The sequence below is a fragment of the Labrus mixtus genome, chromosome 1, assembly GCF_963584025.1.
Source record: "Labrus mixtus chromosome 1, fLabMix1.1, whole genome shotgun sequence".
NCBI lineage: Eukaryota > Metazoa > Chordata > Actinopteri > Labriformes > Labridae > Labrus > Labrus mixtus.
Window position 1 is genome coordinate 12221978 of NC_083612.1, and position 15376 is coordinate 12237353.

The following is a 15376-nucleotide window of genomic DNA, read 5'->3' on the forward strand; positions in this document are numbered from 1 at the left end:
TCTCACCAGCCGGTCGACCTCTGGCTGACATTCCTTTCTTTAATTCTTTAAGAAGCATGTGATCTGTTCAGGAAGCAAAGTGCCCCCTCAGTCGTATTATTTATCTACATCTAAATAGATTCATCCCACATGGGACACTTGACATACAGTGTGAAAGAAGAGGCTTACCCCCCCCCGACTGTCCTGTAATACCATGCTCATCCACACTGAGCCATAGATAGATTAGAAGGATTAAAAGCTGGAGACGAAGGCTTTATCTGAAGATACTGAGAATCAAATAGTCATGGTTTGCAGATTTCTGGAACTAATTTCACCGTCCAGAGAATGACTTCTTACCACTTCTCTCCTGAATTAATTTCATCCTTAAATTGGATTTATAAAGAAATCATTTTATCCGTAATTACGCAAAATGTACCTTAATCCGCTTCTAATGATTTATTATGACTGACTTCTTGGTACAGTAATAGCAGAGTTTAAACGCATAACATTAAAATTGGAACTTCTAATCAGTGAAGACTAATCCATCATAGTAGTGGTTACAATATAATATTACCCTCTGATGATAGTTTCAGCTTATGAAATGCCATTTTCGATAACATTTTTCACTTGATGCAGCACTCTACTGCGTTGTTCTGTCTCAGATGAACTGATGATTAACTCTCCACCACTGTCACTTGCAAACATTTCTCTAGATGTCAGAACCAAAAAATCTGAGGGTTGGGAAATGTTTTATTTCTTGAATACCAAAATATAAATAAGTAAAATGTTAATCTTTAAATAGTTAATTCTAGAAGCCTCCTGTTGACAGGTGTTGCAAATTAGCATTTTGCTGTAAACAATGGACTTGTGTTAAATGTTACTGCACCAGTGTGTGCGTGTGTGCGTGCGTGCGTGCGTGCGTGCGTGCGTGCGTGCGTGCGTGCGTGCGTGCGTGCGTGCGTGCGTGCGGCGCTCCCTTGCTCTTCTGCACTGGCATAAGGTACTGCATTCATAGACCTGGACACCAATATTACACCGTCCCCGGAGTCTGTATGAATGTACAAAGACGTAATGATGGCTCAGCTTGGTTACACCGTGTAGCTGAATTGCAGCCTCAAAAGGCTTGTGACAACAAAAAGGGATATCTAAGTTTGATTTCAGCCGGACTTCAATGGCAGAGATCTGGATCTGAACAACATCAATTGGAACGTTTTTTCTCGTCTTTCAGAGAGCAAAGATAAGGTTTCCTGCTGGGTAACCATAACAACAAAATCAACTTAAAAATGTGAAGGTCATTGGATAAGGTATAGGTATTGATGTAAATATTCAGGAAAAGTAGGAGGGTTTGTTTCAAAAGATGAATCTGCCCGCGGTACTGAACGCTGAAGGATTTAGAAGAAAAGTTAAATAGAATATTAGAACAAAGAAGAGACGGAAACAAAAGCACTGAAAGGCAGAAGGAGGTAAGAAATATCGAAGAATTCAAATGTTAAGGCCAGATGAAGAAAAGCTAAATAATGAAAGCTTCATCACATTAAAAAAAACAGCACGTTAAAAAGATAACTCTTCCTCTGATCTCGTAGCACCTTGTGGGAGATGCTTTCGACATCACTCTTAAACCAAGGGTAAAGCTAACATATTCTAGCATCAAACCATCACCACTCCATCACTGTCCCACCCCAGTACCAATTTTAAAGACTGTTAGAAGGTGCAGACAGTGTGAAGCGGTGGGTGTAATTTGCCGTTAACTCTTCATGTAATGTGGCAGCTGATGGCTCAGACGGTTAATCAGCACTTCGGCCTAATTCAGGCTCATCTCATCCGGAGCGATGGCGACACAGAGCTAAAGTGTCAGCCAGTTCATCCAACACTGCTTGGGCTAATTGCTCATCCTCTTCCTTCTGGCAGCTGACGCAAAAACAAACGCTTACTCACCTGGAATGTTTGTTTCTAGGTCCGTCTGTACGAGTGGACCGCCGAGAAAGAACTGAGGACCGAGTGCAACCACTACAACAACATCATGGCTCTGTACCTGAAGACCAAAGGGGATTTCATCTTGGTGGGGGACCTGATGCGGTCCGTCCTGCTACTGGCCTACAAACCCATGGAGGGCAACTTTGAAGAGGTGAGATGTCGGGAATATTTGAGACTTTCAGAACTCTTAAGGTCAAACAGGAGCCTTAAATGGGTCGCTGCATACCTAAAGGGTCTGTAAAAACACAAATCAGGGTTTTCACTTTGCTGCTAGTTTTTGCGTTTTATTTTAACATACTGAGATACGATCAAACATCAAACAAATATTTGGTCCGTGTCTGTTTATCCGCACTTAATATCTCTTTGGTGTGTAAATGTTTTTCTCCCGCTCCGCCAAGCATTGTGGCAGACGTATACCTCCCAGCCTTTTTGGAGAGCCGAGTGTTCAAATTGATTTGTGGCGGAAAGATGAAGAGATTTGAGGACGAGTCACGCACACTGTCGAGCACATGCTGCGGCGCTGTGCTCAGTGTGATAAGTGGGGGTAGTTTGGGGGCCGGGAAAAGGACTTTCTGAATTTATTCACAAACAAAACACTCCTCAAAATGCCACACAATCTGAGATTGAAAGCAGGCATTTGTAACCAATAAACCTCATGCTATGCTAAGGTGATTTTCTGCTCAACCTACAGAGAAGAGGATGGTACCCATCTCAGAAGGAGCACATTGTGCTAAACAAGGACAAAAAAACTGCAAAAAAATGGAGGCTCTGCACATACGCTAAAATGTGCAAGCTGCCAAGCTTTTGGTCATGCACCTTTTTGATTTTTAATGTCTTTGACAGGAAAACATCCATGTTAACCAAAAAACAGTGTGCAGAACAAAGACTGTTTTTTTACTTACATGGATCTTTGCCATGGTCAAGACCTTGCAGGTCAAAATGCTACATTGATAATAAAAAATAATTGGGAGCTTGTACATTTGTATACAGTCAGCTTCTCCTTTTGCTGTGGGTGAAATGAATGTACATTCTGTAATGAAGCAAAAGCTTCCCCTTATCACATATTCTGAATGTGTTTTAAGGTGCTGTTATATACTTTATTTTTTTAATGGTTCTAAAGTTATTTGAGGTAATGAGCTGCAGCAGAGTCCACACTCTGTCTTTTTATATAATTACGGTACAGATTGGTGTTTATTTTTCCTCCCAAAACTCTCATAAATAGAGCAGATGTTCTGTGGATGCAGATCTTATGTGAACGTGAGCATCTTTAAGTCTTTTAAAAATGTCTTCTCCTCTTGTATATGCACTTAAACATGTTGACTATGTCTGGGTTTCAGCACTCGTTTGACCCCAAACCTCATCCTCATGGATAATACAGTAACTACCCTGGGACTGGCCTCATCCAGGCCTCGGCCCTCTGTGTTGTTTACGGGCTAATTCAACATATCTCATGTTTTTCTCTCGGCCAGATCGCACGTGACTTCAATCCAAACTGGATGAGCGCCGTGGAAATCCTGGACGATGACAACTTCCTGGGGGCAGAGAACGCCTTCAATCTGTTTGTCTGCCAGAAGGACAGGTGAGGGGAACATCAAGTTTTTTAATGTGAATGTAGAGCTGCATTGAGCTTCCTCAACATGAATTTCAACCTTCCTTGTATTGACTGTACTCACATCAGCTTTTTCTATAGAACTAAAATGTCAAAAAGTTTCTGAGTCATCCGATATTATCCTCTCAAATCACCATTATGTCATTACCCAGAATCTCGGGATACGTTTTCCGAGCAGCGTCATTGATATAAATGTGGTTTAACAGCATTGTCCTTGCATCTGTTTTTCGGAAATTATGAGTCATCCCGCCAGCGAGCTTTTAGCCGCCCGGCTGCTTTTCTCATTTTAGTCATTTTCTATTAGACAAGTGTTGAATTCATGGGCAAAGGAAGAAAGATGCGCTCTGAAAGCGAGTGTGTTGCATTAACGCCAATGCTTATTATCCCTCTAATACATCAGGTCAGATCACAGAGTGCTTTTGACCTTTATTTTTGTATCACCTCTTTTCCGAGTGTGCTCTCTGCTTTTCCTCACACTTTTTTCCATTACCTCTCTATTACTCCCTGACCTTTACCGGCGCTCTTGATATCTCTGCCCCTCTTGTTTGTCATTTGCTTAATCGATCACTCTCACCCACAAGCATTTCTAACTTTGCCTTTGACATCTTTTTTTTTTTCACACTCGATTCTGATCTCTCCTCTTCCTATTTGCTCTTGTATGACCTCTTTATTCCCCAATGTTTTTAATCTCTCCCCCTCCCCTCTTTCTATTTCTCTCCCGCCGTCCTTCTCCACGGTCAGTGCGGCCACCACAGACGAGGAGCGGCAGCACCTGCAGGAGGTCGGGGTCTTCCACCTGGGGGAGTTTGTGAATGTCTTCTGCCACGGCTCGCTGGTGCTGCAGAATCTCGGCGAGAATTCCACACCCACCCAGGGCTCGGTGCTCTTCGGCACCGTTAACGGCATGATTGGTAGGCACACGGACAATTTAACACTCACTCAAGCATCGACACACACACAAATATTGCTGAAGGTAAAACTGCTGCTGTGTCTCATCAGTTTCTCACCAACCACAACAAAAAAATGCCCTCAAGTGTTCAAATTAACTTTTTAAAATGAATAATGCAACGTTTCTGGAATACAATTATTGCTTTGTGCTGAGAATTAGATAAAAAAAAGGTGTTAAATTTAACCTATGACTCGCATATCTGTAGGTTTATGTTTTCTGTGAGGCCACTATCAGCTCCCAGTTAGCTTAGCACAAAGTATGGAAACAAGAGGACACATCTAACTGAACTCTGTCTACACATAAAATCCATCTTTGGCGCCTTTAAAGATTGCTAACTGACATGTCGTATTATACCTTTGTTTTTGTTTTTTAATCTAGAAGCAAAAGAAAAACAACGTGTTGTATATTCATGTTGTGAGAATTCAAGATTGTTACATTATTGACAGTGGAGGGTATGCATTAGGCGCTTTCAGGCTGGAGAAACGTTTTCATAGGAACTGTTGGAACCCTCTCTCTTTTTTTATTGGAACTATGAACTATTTTAGTTCCTAAATCCCCGTTTAGAGGAACCTTTTTAGCTCCTGCTTCAGAGTAGGTACAATGGCGGTGCGAATGCAGACAGAGAAAAAGTCCCCATTGTGTGTAGTTATCAGGGAACTCCCTAGTGGAGAGTGTCTCATCAAAAAGTCCACAGAACTGTTTGATCAGAAAACACCTCTTGACGTCACTTTCCCACTTGGACGTGCCGCCTGTGTCGGACTGAGTAATATAGCCAGCAATGTGGCTGCCTTCAGCAGGGGATTTTTGTACAGGTCAGACAAAGTTGCAGTTGTTGCAATAGACAGATCTATAAAAGCCAGAATCATTCTTTTCCTCCATTTCCAGTCTTTGTGCTAAACTATGGTAAGCTAACTGGGTTACAGGAACTTCACTTCTCCCTTTTCATCTAGCTGTGGGCAAAGTTTCTCCTGAAGGATTAGTTCACCCCAATCAAGCAAACAACACATTCTCTCCCTTATCTCCAGTTGTGTCCAAACAAACAGACAGTTGTGGATTTATTTTCAAGGTTTCGCAATATCCACTGTTTTCTCAGAGCTCTGCCTCCAGCTTGATTCAATGGAGATGAAGAGACTTCAGTTTGTGGAGTTCCCTGCCGTGAAAGATAACATTTTCAAAACAATTCTACAGTATTATTTTTATTTTTTTAAGTACTTTTCTCTGTTGCCTAGGATAACCCTCTGATAACTCCTTAACTTTTGATCGAAAATCATATATTATGAGAACAGTAAACTCTCTAAAAGTAAGGTTGGCAAAATGTCAGATCATTTGATACCACTTTTCAAACAAAATACAGATCTTCAGTCAATACAGATTTTACCCCAAGGCTGCAGTGAGCAAAAGAGATTGAGCAGTGCTGGTCCATTCAAATTCAAAGGTCCCCCAATACTGACATGTTTATGTCTCTGACAAACAGAGAGCAGAGGGGGTGACACTGTCTAAGTTAGCACACAAACATTAGCACTTTTGAGAGTGTGCAGGAGCTTATTTGCAATTTTTGGTATGGTAATTAAAAAAAAAACAACAAGACAAGAAAAAGAAATCACCAAGTGTTGTGTACCCTGAAATTATATTTTTGTTGCTGTGGTATCAAAACAGGTATTAAAATAGGTACCTGTATATCAATCCTTATTTTTTAGTATTATCGTATCTAAGTTAGAAATTCAGGTAATGTTACAACTTTAGTTACAAATCACATATTTTAAACTTTTGTTTTAGCTAAATGTAATAGTAGTGTTCTGTAAAAGATCTACCTATAATGTTAAATTTAATTCTGAAAATGCAAGAAGATAAACATCACATGAAGTTTAAACCAATAAAAAAAGCATCCCCTTCACTTTTACAGTACGAGTCTGTATCACTGCACAGACAGCTCTCCAGTCTACTTCTCTAATAATCAGCTGCCTGCAGAGAAGAGACCGCAGGCCAATTAAGGAGTACACAAACTTTTGTCAGAGCCATTTATTCTCAACTAATGTTTCCATTTGAGAAGGCAAGAAGAAAAGGAGAGAAATCATAGTCTCACACGTCATGACTCCGATTTAAACGAGTAACTTTGAGCCTGGCAGTAATGATGAAAAGAACAGGGAGAAAATCATTTTGACACAGCAGTAATTTACACCATCTAATCACACAGCACAGACACACTGCACGCTGTCTCACCTCCACACCTCGTGTGATTCTTTAAAGAGCCTCTGAGGAAAGTTAAACAGGAAATGAAAACATTATATGTACCAGTAAAATATTTGAATACGACCAAAAAATCAAACAGGCTTCAGTGTAATGACAGACACAGCACAATGACTTCAGTTACATTTGGTATGAATAAAACTGTTGTGGAAAACGTCTTACTTTTATATTTGATTTGAGGAAGAGAAAAGCTATCATTATTTCATCTTCCTATTTTTCAATCCTTAAATTAAAACAGAACATATCGGCCCGACCGATATGACATTTTTGGGGTCGATATTGATATTTGGGAGAGAAAACAATCTGATGCCGATATATCATCCGATATCTTTCTTTGATCTATGTTCGATCTGTAGAGATAGATATACACATTTATTGTGTTGATCTACAAAAAAGAAAAAAGAAATACATAGATTGAATAAAAATCTTAAGTGGATAGTAAAAAAAAAACACAATTTAATGATCATAAAAACACCTCGGGTGAGTCTTGTTGTACATTGTACTAGGTCTTAGAGTAATGCAAGATACAAACCACTGTCTGTATTATTGTTGTTTCTGTGCTTAGTGTTAATAATGTCTCTATTTGTCTTTGAGTTTGTGTTTTGTAATGCCTCCTGTGTAATTATTGCTGAATCATCTGTCAGGGAAGGGGCACGGCAGCTTAAATGAATAAATGACCGATATTTTTCACTATTTTCTGACACACCATAATTAGAGAACGTCATTTGAAATTAATTTCTAAGGGAATCATTTGTATTGTTGTTTCTTTTGTTGCATCTCTACTGTCTTCCAAACTTGGTCTCTCAGTTTCTCTTGAAACGCCTTCATACTTTCCGGGGTTCATATTCAGGGAAGTAAGCTCTGCGATACAACTCAGTGCAGCCCTTTGTGATCAAGTTTGTCTCTTTCTGTGTATACTGTCGATTCCAGTGCAGATTATTTCCCCAGAGCATCACTTTCATGCACTCGCTGTCACAGAAATTGCACTTTTTTTTTTTTTTAGCTCAGAAGAAAGCATGTTACTACTTTAAAGCTCTGTGGCTTTTAAAATTTACGAGGAAATTACTTACAACATAAATTACAACATTTTAGAGTGGTCTTGAATTATTGAAGTATTTAAATCATACTACTTTCCTCCTCCCAGAGTCCCAGTGTATGTGATTGCATCTTGCAAGAGAAGGACTGCAGTCACACTAAAGATCTTTTAGTCTGTTTATTATGAAGCTCTTCATTCCTCCCTGCTGGCAGGAGCTAGGCATCAAGACATTATGTTGTTTTTGTTGTTGTCCCTTCCTCAAAAAGGCAATATCCTAAGAAAGTCTGGAGAGGGTTTACGTCAATGTTTACACTAATGTCCGTGTGAGCACATAAGATTTTGGTGGTCAAAAGCCAAAGTAAGCTTTTACTTCATGTTCTTCCTTTTCTTTTAAAGGCTGTGTCTCTAATCTTCTGTTCTCATGTGGAAAAAAAATAGTCTTGAAGTGAAGGCTGCCAGTTTTTCACTGGGATTTAATGAAATCACAAATGATTTTGAAAACATGGTTATTGTGTCTTTCTCAAACTTTATTAAGAATTCTGTCAATTTCTAACTTTAGATATTTTCGACAGACGCAGGTATAGAGTGCAACTTGACCGAGTGGCAGAGGCACACAAAAAAGACGAGGGGACTTTATTGTGCTTTGAGTTCTATTTTGAATCCAGTTCTGAAACCTCGTCCTTTTATTTATACTGAGGAGAAATAAAAGGAATCAACCATCTGCCAGTGAGAGAAGCAAGCCTGTTAAGAATATCATACCTTCAAAGAAATGAGTCGTGTTGTTGACTGATGTGTGTGTGTGTGTGTGTGTGTCTGTGTGTGTCTGTGTGTGTCTGTGTGTCTGTGTGTCTGTGTGTGTGTTTAGGTCTGGTGACGTCCCTGTCCGAGGGCTGGTACAGTCTCCTCTTGGACCTGCAGAACCGCCTCAACAAGGTCATCAAGAGTGTGGGCAAGATCGAGCACAGCTTATATCCTTTTCATATTCTGATGTGCATTACCATCTGTCACAGAGACGACCTATGCTGACAGCTTTGGTCGTCTTTTGGGCAGTAAGCCCAGAGGGTGACGTGACAAAGTGATTATAGTTACTATATATGGCTCTGCAGGTGTTTCATAGCGCTATGATGCATATAATGGTATGTATGTGGCCACTTTACCTTGTGATATGATGGTGTAATTGTATATTCAAGTAAAACTATTGGTACATTTGTCTATAAATGAGTCTACAGAAATTATCAGTCCTTCACATAGTCAGGGAGACTGTCTGTCAGATACGCTCTCACCACTGGAAACACTCAGTTTGTAACTGTTTGCAGAGTGTGGCTAATGTTAGCAGTGCTAGCCCTGCCAGCCTTTGGTCCTCCTTGCGGGTTAACGTTCACATGCCTGTGACGAATGTGGCCAGGCAATACTACCAGACATGCAGCTCCTACAGGATGCTATACTCCATTTACTTTGCTTGTTTACATCCAGACGGTAGAGCCAGAGGAGAAGGCCCATTAACCGGGCCTACTGCCACTCTATGGCTACAGCCATGGCTGTGTAACAGTTTGAGCACACAATTTGAGAGGCATAGTTGGCCGACGTTTGACAATGTAATTAATTTGTTTAATCAACATGTTAGCCTGTAAGGCTTGTTGTCATGATGTAATCACCGCCCTAATGTTACTGTAATTGTTTTAATTGTATAATAAAAGCCACAACTGAGGGATTCGAGTAGACCTTTTTAAGAGGTTGCCTTACTGTCATTAATAGGCTTTAATTAACGAGGAAGGCTGATTTATATCGACTCTTAAGTGTTTCTAATGTTAGTCTAAGGTTAATTCCAGGGATTTTGTTCAGAGTTGTGGTTCCACAGGAGTTTAACTGATTGTTGTAATGACTCATTGTTTTTGTAACCATTATAATTTTTGTCTTGATGAAGCCCATTTTTGTAATGACGACACTGGGTTAGCAATATTCTAATCTATTGTCGAAAAGATCATTGTTTTTTAATGATTGAACCTAAAAAAAGAGAATTTTGAGAATTGCTCTGAGAGATGAGGGTGATAAGTGCCTCTTATTTTAAAGTTTTCTTTTTGATTTCCTTTTTAAATGTGAGCTTCAGGGGTATATATATGAAATCCTCATTGGCCGACAACACCGGCTATCTTTTTCTGAGCACTGCAGCTTTTATTTGACTTCCTACACATCAATCTGTATATTTGTCGACTTTGCCTGAGATAAAATATGTAATGTTGTAGCGTAAGTGCAATCCTCAGGCGAAGCAGCAGCAGCCTTGAATTGATTTTCCTTGACTCTGCTGCACCTGGAGATCCTTCCACACCGAGCGTAAGACGGAGCAGGCCACAGGATTCATCGACGGGGATCTTATTGAGAGCTTCCTGGATCTCGGCCGAGCCAAGATGCAGGAGGTTGTCAGCACTCTGCAGGTAGGAGCTCATCTCCAGTCACCGCCATATAGATAAGCAATATGTTGAAAGAGATGAAGTCGGGCTTCTTTCTGTGAATCTTTTATGCCTCCCTGCCAGTGAGAGTTATGGCTGGAGGCTTTATGTTTTTAGTTTTTCCGTTTATCTGTACATCCCATCTTTTTGAAAAGAACATCTCAGGAGTGCTTTGTGATTTTTTTTTTGTCAGAAATCGTTCATGAGACTCAATGATAAAGAGAATTAACGTGGTCAAAGTTCAAAAGCACTTTGTTAATTTACGATCCCACAAAGTCACAAAATCTCCTAGAAAAATACTTTCCTATCTCGATTACTCCCACCCTATGATTGTAAAGGCAATCCTAAGAACGCCAGAAGGGAAGCTCTTCAAGGTTTGCACGAACAGTATGTCCGCTTGGACTCAAGATGAACGGATTTAATGGATCCATTAATATATGATGCATTCAAGAAAGTCTGGGAATCTAAACGCTGATTAACTTTTCATCACAGCTTCAAGCAGATTATTTGTTCAAATTAAAATGTTTGGTCTAGAACAGATTGTAAGCTGCACTTGCATGCAGATATGTATTTGTCGAGATAGACTCATGGTTGCTCGATCACTGCCAATGTGAGCTGGGATGATAGTACGGCAGACTGTGTTCCGCCTGCTTCTGCTCTCCATATGGACTGCATACAGCCAAGCCTGCTGATATGTGATTGGTCAGTACTACTGGGGTCAATACTAATCTACATATGAATAGAGACGTCACTATTTAATTTAATTTTTATTTGTTCTGCACATGTCAAGACACACAACGATTTCTGTGAACGTCATTTTTCACACTTTTATCCCAATCCATGTTCGGAAAGGAGCAGGGAGAAGAATAAATCTTAGTTTGCCTGCCCCTTACTCTCAAAGAAAACAAGAAACATCTGGATGGACTGTCCAATAACAATCACTTGACAACTTAAAACAAATCTGACAATTTAGAATTTTTGAATTAACTTCCACATAAATAAGGAAAACACACACAAAACACCCTAACTGCCAATGTCATACAGTCTAATAATTCTCTCCCAGTTCAATTTCTTAAACTGAAATATCTGAACACAGCTCTTCAAATTATTATTCAAAGAATTCCACAATTTGATTCCAATTACAGAAATACACATCTGTTTTAAAGTTGTCCGTGCAAACTGATGCTTCAAATGAAATCTCCTATGTTCTTCATCTTCTGAACTTAAAATCAAACTCTCTGGTAATACTTTACTCGTTGCTCTGAACAGAACTACGAGTGTCTGTAACTCAACTAAATCTTTCAGTTTAAATTAACCTGATCTTAAAAACAGCCTGTTGGTGTGCTCTCTATAGTGGACTTTATTAATAAGTCTTACCGCTCTTTTCTGTAAGATAAATAATGTTTTAATGTAAGTGTTACCCCACACTTCAACACATAACAAAGATAAGGCAAAATAAGTGAACAATACAAAATCCTCAGTACCTTATAATCCAACAGAAAAAAAACAAATATATTCTTGGACACCTTTTATTTTTAACATGAGCTATATGTGATTTCCACGTTAATGTATCATCCATGATCTATGATCATACCTATGACCTTGCGTCCATTCTTGCAAAAGCGATAAGTTGGCGATGCCAGGGTGATTTTTTAAAATCTTTTTTTTGTTTACATTTGATTTATTTTCTTCTCTCATCAATCCAAGTGAATGACCCCCCCCCCCCCCCCCCCAATAACTCGATGATCTCCCCTTGTTTGCCCTGACAAATCTAGGCCTGCTAATGCCATTTGTCTGTTTCAAAAGCATTGTCATCTTATTGTTGAAATACTTTCAAAGTACAACAATATCCTCCGTCCCAGCCACAGATCCATTGTTATTCTGTAGGAAAAACTCATGGACGTAAACTGGAACTTGAATGGTTGGCTGAGTCATAAAACTGCGAGGTGTTAATTCTCATTTTATCCTGCAATCATGAAAGGAGTTATTCAGCATGGTGAACACACTGAATGGCTTCATACTCAAAAGAAGATTAAGCACTGAGGCATTAAGCGAGCTCAACAGCCCTCTCTCTTTGCCAGGCGGCTGGCACAGCTTGTGTTGACCTGTAATTGACACAAATATGAAAGTGAGTTTAATAACAGCTTGTTATTAGAGCCCAGACCTCTGCTCCAACAACAAGCTCATTCTGTTCACCCAAAAAAGAAAACATCTGCTGAAGAAGCAAACAGATCTCTGCTGTCGTTTGTGTTTCTGGCTCCCAGCGACGTTGAACTTTCAGAGACCCTTTAGACAGTTTCAGTAGCTGCTCCTTTGCTGTTTGAGAGAGAGAGCTGGGAATACGCTTCATGGCAGAACAGGTGGCAGAATCACTATTGGCAGATAAATAAGTGAGCACACTCTGCTTTTTTGCTCCCTATTTGCTCTCATATTTTTCTTTTTAAATCACACCTTAAGCTCATAAACAAAAGGCTATTCCCTGTTTACCTTCGATACAAGCTAATAAAAACACAGTCTAAAATATTGGGATGATTTTTTACACCAGGAAACTCTTTAAATCTAAGGTTCTACTGAAGCTAGATCATTGCCTTTCAAATAAAATATGATGCAGTGATAGATGCTCACTTGTACTCTTGTACTCTAGTCCACAACTAACAAATATTTCAAAATCAACAATCAGAACGTGATTGCTTCATTAATTAATTCATTAATGTCTTCTCTCTATTAAAAATCAGCAAACAGTGAGAAAGGCCTGTGAAACAGCTAACAGTGAAGCCATCTGATGTGCCGTTTTGTCCAAAATGCGATGAGATTGAGTTTGTCATCATGCAGAGACGAGGGGAAAGCAGCAGAATCTCATTTATAAGAAGCTAGATCTGTCAATGATTGACTATGCTACTTAAAAGTATTAGCTTAAATATTCATTCATTGGGGGAAAAAAGATGATTTAAACATTGGTTTTTGATGCTTCGTTGAGAAAATCCAAATTTAAACCTAATCAAAGCCCCAAACCTTCCGGTTGAGAGACGACAATTCTACCAACTGAGCCACAGCCGCACCAAATTGATGGATTATGTTCTTGTTTTTGTTTGTTTAATTAACACACTGTTTTAGATTCAGACAGAAAGAAAAGCAGACAAAATTGTGCAATCAAAAACATTACAGGTAGTTTAAAGAACACCCAAGAGTTGAAAAAATAAACATCAAAACAGCTGAAATGGGGCGCTGGTGGCACAGTGGTTAATGCGTGCTAACGGGACACCCAGCAGTAAAAACTCTATCAACTGTCCTATCTCTCCAATAAAGGCACAAATAGCTTAAAAAAACAGTTGAAACAAAAATACTAAAAGAAAATATGAGGTAACACATTTAGAGACTTAATCGAATGCTTTTGAAAACAAGCATCCCTCTCTGTACCGGCACTTGTTTATTGGGATGTAGATTTGTCTCAGGCTTGTTTCTCCAGGTAGCGGAGTCTTACTGTTTGGCGATGTTCGATTTCAGATCGATGACGGCAGCGGCATGAAGCGTGAAGCCACAGTGGACGAGGTCATTAAGATAGTGGAGGAGCTGACGAGGATCCACTAACCTCCACCACCATCCGGACCCCTGCTGAGTTTCCAGGAGGGTCCAGAGAGAGGAGAGAAACAACAAGGAGGGAACGGTTTGGGTTCTGCAGATTTGTAAATAGTTATAAATAAACAGTGTGTGCATGTTCGTCCTTCAGACTTCAGTGATTTGTCAACCTGTGAGTCCCCGAAGGTGCTACATGACGAGTGCTGCCTCCTCATGTAGAAAAGAAAAATCTCTGGGCGAAGTGCGTAGCATCCTGTTTGGACAACTAAAAGACCAAAGTCGAGACATTGGTCTGCGTGTGTTTGAGTGTTTATGGCTGTGTGTGTGTGTGTGTGTGTGTGTGTGTGTGTGTGTGTGCGCTTGTGTGTGTGATTGGGTCTGTGTGGAATAATGTGTGACTACAAATAGGAAAACATAACAACAGATATTTTCTTCACCAAAAGCTAAATGCAGGTTAAAGATTAGCAGATCCTCCACACGCACAGTTAAAGTCTCACTGATTTACACTTTTCAAGTTTATTATTGAAGTCTGGAAGAAAACACGCTGTATGACAAACAAAATGAGGAAGATGATAGATTTATAGCTATTTTGTCTTTGTGATGTTTTCTTTGTTTATTCTAATAAACTTTGCTTTAGTACTGTTAACACTTGTCTCAGTTGTGTCTGTTTCCTAAGAACCAGGAGGGGCTAATTAGCAAATGATACACCAGCTGCTAACCACCAGCCGTTAGCTCATAGTGACAAGTCTCACTGTGAGTGTGTTAGCATGCTGTTGGGAGCGTTTAGCTCACAGCACCACTGAGCCTGAGTAAACCTACACAGAGCCACTAGCATGGCTGTCAACTTCATGGCTGCATTCCAAATCCAAATCATATCCTTGACCCCTCTGTTTTTGGCACCTAGTTTCTTTTTGTGTCCAATTGATGGCCGTCATCTTGTCCTCCAAGTGGCCATCCAGCTGGATCGTTCTCACATTCAGGCTCCAAACTGAGTGGCAGAAGAATACTGCAAGAAAGCTTTGCGTACTGAGGCTGTTTAATATGGAACTTAGCTGCTTGGGGAAGGGGATTACTGTCATATCGTCACAGAAAAAAAGGTCTACAAAATACATTTGAATATATTAATTTGATGTAGATGCAAAAGGAATCAGTGTCGAAAGAACTTTGCTTTAATGACGGCTATTAAGTGACAGGAGAGTTGTCTTTATGTCCTTTGTTTAAAAATTAAAAATGATCAAATTTAGTTTGGTTAGCCCTGCCCTCTTTGTTGCTTAATTCTGAAGTGTGGTCGCCATGTCAAGGTCACTCCAAAAAAAAGGGGTAAGACAAGACAGGACAAGTTTATTTATTGAGCACCATTTAAACATAGAGCAACTCAAAATAATTTACTCAGTTAAAAAACAGCATTTAAAAAATCATTTTGTCTAATAAGGACTCTAGCATACAAAATCTAAGCCCAGCAGCCATTGATTTGACCTATTTATCACCTATAAACCGTTAAATACCCCCCAAAAAAAAGCTCATTAATGTGAATATTTGATGCTTCTCATGTGTTTGTT

General features: G+C 39.7%; 1 protein-coding gene across 1 annotated transcript in view; it reads left to right on the top strand.

The window, feature by feature from the left end:
- ddb1 (damage-specific DNA binding protein 1) overlaps window positions 1-14463 on the top strand; it is a 55651-nt gene extending 41188 nt beyond the window's left edge. The window contains exons 22-27 of the mRNA XM_061065771.1: window positions 1934-2104; window positions 3423-3532; window positions 4304-4473; window positions 8660-8762; window positions 10103-10226; window positions 13746-14463. Of these exons, the coding sequence (XP_060921754.1) occupies window positions 1934-2104; window positions 3423-3532; window positions 4304-4473; window positions 8660-8762; window positions 10103-10226; window positions 13746-13829 (762 nt within the window). The 3' untranslated portion in view covers window positions 13830-14463. The remainder of the gene's footprint in view (window positions 1-1933; window positions 2105-3422; window positions 3533-4303; window positions 4474-8659; window positions 8763-10102; window positions 10227-13745) is intronic.
- The last annotated feature ends 913 nt before the right edge of the window (window positions 14464-15376 follow it).